Genomic DNA, 6,000 nt, shown 5'->3' on the forward strand with positions numbered 1-6,000 from the left:
CTGACAACATGACTTTTTAATCAAGACATCACTAATCGAAAGGAGAACTCCCGCCAGGGACGTCTCGTAGCCTGTGACTTGGCAACAAGATGGCAGCAAAGCACTACTTTTGTCTATATAAATAAAGATGACTTGTTGAAGCGCCTCAACTCACTTCAACATAGTCCCAAGATACCACAAGAGGGCGTGCTTGCGAATGTTCTGATTCATCCAGGTCATTTTGGTCTCACCTCTGCCATCTAGTGGAAAAGAATAATTAAGTACGAGCGAATGACTCCGAATACATCTTAAAAGCGATAAAACCCCACGACTGAAACGGCTGAAGGGTAAAACAGCAAAGTAGAACAGAGACACCGATGCTGAATATATGAAAAAGTGGTGGCGTCAAGTCACTTGATGTATCCCCCATCGAGTTCTCGGAGATCCCCCGAGATAACAATGTCACATTGTGGCTCGGAGTTCTACTACAAATCCTTAATTACAAAAAGCGGATCAGATGACTGGGGCAGCCAACGGTGGGCTCTCCGGGCGGCATGTGGGGGGGCTTTGATCGGGGAAAATCCAATTATTTGTCTATATACATTTCCCACATAGTGATTACTTCATTAATTGTCCCGCCTTTATCTCCTCCCTCCCCCGCCTCCCCTTGCTAATAATCAGCTCCTTTATCCCACACCACAAACACACCATAGCAGCTTTGTGGATTCAAAGGATTTGCTTGCTTCTCTCACAGAACCGCCATTCTTTGATGATTGGACAGCGGCAAACTTCAAAGTCTGCCATCTTATTTGTGAGTGGCTGGCAGCCCACCAAAGTGCTTATCACGTTCTCTCAAGTGATCCGCCGCCGCGTCAGATAGTGCGAGGAGATCCGCCGGAGAGGAAGGCGTCGCGTCTGATGCTCGCTCCACACTGACTTTTTTGGGCTTATTTGACCACCGATGAGCACACTTTTTTTGAATTAACACACTTTTTGGGGCGCGTTCGTATCGCGCGTTTGTTGCCCAGGCGGAGGAGGACCATGGCAGCGGTGGCTGTTCTGCGGAACGAGACGCTTCAAGCTTTTCTGCAGGTTCGTTTGGAACAACTTTGGGGTTACTTTCTTCGCATAAAAATAATTACATGGTTTTTTTTTAAATATATTTTTATGGGTCAAACTATCGTAAGAAAGTTGAGAATAAGTCCGAATTCAAGTCAAAACTTTTTGAGGGACAAGCAAACAATCTGGTCTGTTGGTACACCTGCCCTGAGCTAGCTGTTAAAAATCGACATTAACTGGATTAAACTTTTTTTTTTTAAGTGACTCCGAACCACGGCATTTGCCTTGCTTTGATACAAAAATATGTTTGTTATTTGAGCTGTATTTAATTGTATGGATGGTTTAGTTGGCAGTGTATATCGTAAAGAAATTTCGTTTCTGCTAATTACCTCATTCAGCTGAGACTGAGAAACTTAATATAAATTCGGTTCTATTTGATTTTATCACTGGTGTACAACTTCTCTATAGCGTCAAGAGAGTAGTTTCTAATGCTTTGTTTAGCAAATGAGACCGACAAACTAGTATAAATTGTGTTCTTTAAATATAGTTTTAAGAAGCTTTGCTTCAATATATATATGTATATTTTAGTAGGTTAGAACTACACCATCTTTCTCAGCTAATGAGACAGACAAACCATTATAAATGATATTTAAATTGAACAATATGTTACATTATTCCGCTTATGAGGCAGAGAAACTATAACAGAAAGTAGTGGTGTACCTATTGAAGTGAGCATGTCAAGTGTCACCCCCCCCCCCCCCCCCCCCCCACCCAAACTGAAAAATGTCTCTCACATGTTCCAGGACCGCACTCCCAACTCTTCCCCGGAGAACTGCAAGCACTCCCCGCTGGCTCTCCTGGCCGCCACCTGTAACCGCATCGGGCACCACCACCACCACCACCACCACCCGCCGGGCTCCAGCCCCCCCGACTTCCTCCAGGTCCCCTACGACCCCACCACGCTGGGCTCCCCATCGCGCTTGTTCCACCCGTGGACTAACGATACCAGCCTGCCCGGCAACCCCACTTTCGGACTATCCTCCAAGCCGCAGCCGCTCGGCTCGTTCGGCCCCCCTCACGAGTTGCCCCTCACCCCGCCCGCCGACCCCGGTTACCCGTATGACTTCTCGCCGGTGAAGATGCTGCCGTGCTCCATGCAGTCGGCCTGCCCGCCCACCTACGTGCCGGCCGTCAGCTACGCGGCGCCCGCCCCCATCCCGCCCGCCATGCCCACCTTCGCCCAAAGACAGCTGTCGCCCAACCCGGCCGAGGACATCCCGTGGTGGAGCCTGCAGCAGGGCAACCACGTAGGCCACCCGCACCGCTTCCAGCTGCAGCGCGGCTTGGTGCTGCACGGCCACACGGCCGACTTCGCCCAGTACCAGACGCAAATCGCCGCCCTCCTCCACACCAAGTCGCCCCTGACCACCGCTCGCCGCTGCCGGAGGTGCCGCTGCCCCAACTGCCAATCGGCATCCACTTCCGGCGCCACCGACGAACCAGGCAAGAAGAAACAGCACGTGTGCCACATCCCCGGCTGCGGCAAGGTGTACGGCAAGACGTCGCACCTGAAGGCGCACCTGAGGTGGCACTCGGGCGAGAGGCCCTTCGTGTGCAACTGGCTCTTCTGCGGCAAGAGCTTCACGCGCTCGGACGAGCTGCAGAGACATTTGAGGACTCACACCGGCGAGAAGCGCTTCGTGTGCCCGGACTGCTGCAAGAGGTTCATGCGGAGCGACCACCTGGCCAAGCACGTCAAGACGCACCAGAACAAGAGGAGCAAGTGCGTGGACAAGGCGGCGGCCGAGCACGTCAAGCGGGAGGACTCCAGGAATCTTTTTCTGTGACCCTCATGTTCAAAACACTACCAAGAAAAAAAGTTAGTGCAATACTTTTGGGGGTTGAGCTGTTTTTCTCCATCACTGCAACATTTCTGGCTGTGTTGTGTTTATGACCACAGAGAGGTTTGAAATCACTTCAATGGAAAGATTTGCCACCCCCACACACACACACCTTCCTGTAAATACTATTTAATAGCTTTTGTTGAATGAAAGTGTAAAGTTTTTAAGCATGCTCTTAAGAAGGTTTGCTATTGTTGATATGACCCAAATACAATGTGAGAATAAAGAATATAACGGTTTTTTTTCCAAATGTCCGTAGAATTCATTAAGCTCACAGTTTAGTTGCGTGTTAAATGGGCCTGGTTTATGTGTGAAGATCTATTTTTAACTTTGTTCAACTTTTCCAAAAGGGACGATTCGAAGCATTGTTTAGAACAATACGAGTCTTGTCGGTGTCGGCTGTTGAAATGTAAATCGTACATCATCACATCGAACCGCAGCGTAATCTAAATCACCAAATATAAACTGCATCAAATCAAATATTGTTCGGCGAAGAAAATGCTTAATGTCAAATGTTTTCATTCTATTGTGGATGGATACGCTGAGAGGTGTTCCTAATATTTTGGGTCACCTCATTTAAGGAGGCAAGACAGCAACTACTCTTTGACAGTCGCTCAAAATTGATCATTCTGAGCTACGTAAGTGGTCAAAATAGGACTCGTGAAAGATCGGCCAAAGAGAAAATAATCCACTTTAACTTGAGATTTTTTTGGGCGCAAAGATGTGATTTTTCAATGTGTGGATTGATATTGAATTAGGTTGTGTCAAAAAAAACAACTAATGAACTCAAAATATGAATGCTCTAAGATCTAAATATTTGAACAGTACATGTACTAAATGACACAAATTATACTTTTGGTACAACTGCTTGATGTCATGTGATCCAAAACGAGCTGTATCCTAAAATGTATTTATTTTCAAAGATACAGATGATTTTTTTTTTTTTCACAATGCCAAAGTGTTTTTAATTTGCTTTCTTTGTTGATGATGTTCGAACAGAAGTTTTAGTAAACTTCTCCACACCAAAAACTGCTGGTTTGTACCAATATTGGGTTATTTTTTAACTCAGCAGTTTTAAGGGTGTACTTACTATCTGAAACCGGTGCATAAAAGTGATTTTTAATAATTCACTGAAAGAACTTGATTTTAACACAAGTATCATTTCAGTCCTATCATCTGCCAACCGGTTCCCCCCAGTGGGAAAACCCCATAAAAGTGAATGTATGTTTAAAAATCAGGTGGATTGTCCGAACATTGGAGTCTCCATTGAGCATGCCAGAATTCTCTCTCGTGTCCGATCATTGAGAAAAAAAAATCCGCTTGAAGAAAAACTTGAGCCAACTGTTGAAATGTCATCTTTTCCTAGCCTCAACAGCGCCCCCCTCTGCAAGTGGTCACAATGGCTCATTGAAATAAGTTGGTAAAACTGTTCCTACTTGTTAAATCTTAAAAGTGTGAGAATCATCTAAATACAGTTCAGTTGTGTTTTAACTTTTAAGTAGAACGCATTTAATGATTTTTAGAACATTTAGGTAACAATTTTATCAGCAATATATTTGAATTGAATCGGTATTTAAATACGATCTAACAATTACTACTATAACTATAGTGTTTTTATTTTGCACCAAAAAAAAGTATTCAAACCTTTGATTCCCTGCCAATAGTTGTACTCATACTACATTTAATTCACATTTTCTAACATTGTCTTCTTGTGTTCAAGTTTAAGGCCCCTTGAGAAGAAAAAGACAACACTTGAGTTGGCCCACAAAGAAAATCACAGTTTCCTCTCATGTCTGCATTGGAGGGAAAATGGCAGGAACAGCCCTGAGGTCAACTGACATGCAGTATCAGTCGGACGGTGAATGACGGGCCTGGCTTGGACTGGAGCCTCGAGCAAGAACCTCAAACAAAACTTCAAAACCCAAAAAGCAGATTGAACTTTTATTTTGAGAATCATTTTGGTATGGCCCACTTTTGTTCACTTCGCTAATACTACGAGTCCCAGGATGCTGTGCAATATGAGTAGCGGGTGCGACTTCACTATGTGGATAAAAGAAAAAGTCTACACACCCCCAGTTAAAATGCTAGATTTTTGTGATATTAAAAAAAGGAGACCATTGGACCATGAAATCTACCAAATGTGGGAAAGCTGTCCACTGAAACCAAGGTTGAACCTTTTGGTCATATGTTTGGCACAAACACAAAACTGCTTATCACAAAAGTGTCAGTTTCAGTTGGAACTGGAGCTAAGTCAAGGTGGAGAGAATTAAGCACAGTTCAAAATAGCATTTGTTGTTAGTCAGCACAAAACCTTCAGGCTTCTGCCAGAAAGTAAAAAAAAAAAAAAAAAAGTCAGGAAAAGCCTACTAGAACATCTCAAATGTATCTGGGGTAAATCAGAGTCACTTTTAGTGGTGGCAGTTATTTGCTTAATGCTGACTCATTTAACGTGGACTTGACTGTGATTGGTTAATTTTGAACCCAGCCATAATCCCAGGTATAGGAGGGTGTGCACACTTATGCAACTATGTTATTTCAGTTTCTTTTTGCTTCCTTCTCAAAAATGTATTTGAAAATAAATTCAAATGAGTTGGACAGGTTATATGTTTAATTAATGGTGGGTGTTTAAAAAATATATATTTATTATCTCATTTTGGTACTTTTTAATTTGTACTTTTGGTTATAAGTTTAGTTTCAGTTTTGTTAGTTTTAGCCTTAGTTTTAGTTTTTTAATTATGGAGTATTTATTGAGTGTAAGATTTAAAAAAAATAAAAAAATTTAAACGAGTCATGCGAGTAGTGTGTAATGAAGTAACATAGACGACAGGTTTATGACCTTTTGACCTTCCTTCTTCTGTACAGCCAAACAGAAATACCGAAATAAATGAAAATTAAATTTAAATTAAATGGAGCCTATACGCTAATTCATGATATTGAAAAAGATGAAAACAAAGAATGTTTTTGCTGTATTATTATTTTAGTTCGTTTTGTAAAATGTAGTTTCAAAATACTCATTTTTATTTTATTAATAAGATATATTTTTTTGTTAGATTTAATTTTA

At 42.6% G+C, this 6,000-nt stretch overlaps 2 protein-coding genes across 2 annotated transcripts in view; both read left to right on the forward strand.

Annotated features, from left to right (window-relative positions):
* Positions 1-808, forward strand: part of myo3b (myosin IIIB) — a 90,855-nt gene extending 90,047 nt beyond the window's left edge. The window contains exon 37 of the mRNA XM_077579754.1: positions 734-808. The gene's annotated coding sequence lies outside the window, so the exon portion shown is untranslated. The remainder of the gene's footprint in view (positions 1-733) is intronic.
* A 21-nt stretch (positions 809-829) lies between these two features.
* On the forward strand, positions 830-5,716 carry sp5a (Sp5 transcription factor a). The gene is made up of 2 exons (XM_077579761.1): positions 830-1,071; positions 1,842-5,716. Exons 1-2 carry the CDS (start codon positions 1,021-1,023, stop codon positions 2,883-2,885), a joined length of 1,095 nt encoding a protein of 364 aa, XP_077435887.1. The 5' UTR covers positions 830-1,020; the 3' UTR covers positions 2,886-5,716.
* Positions 5,717-6,000: the final 284 nt, after the last annotated feature.

This window comes from Vanacampus margaritifer, chromosome 11 (assembly GCF_051991255.1).
Source record: "Vanacampus margaritifer isolate UIUO_Vmar chromosome 11, RoL_Vmar_1.0, whole genome shotgun sequence".
In the NCBI taxonomy this organism is placed as follows: domain Eukaryota; kingdom Metazoa; phylum Chordata; class Actinopteri; order Syngnathiformes; family Syngnathidae; genus Vanacampus; species Vanacampus margaritifer.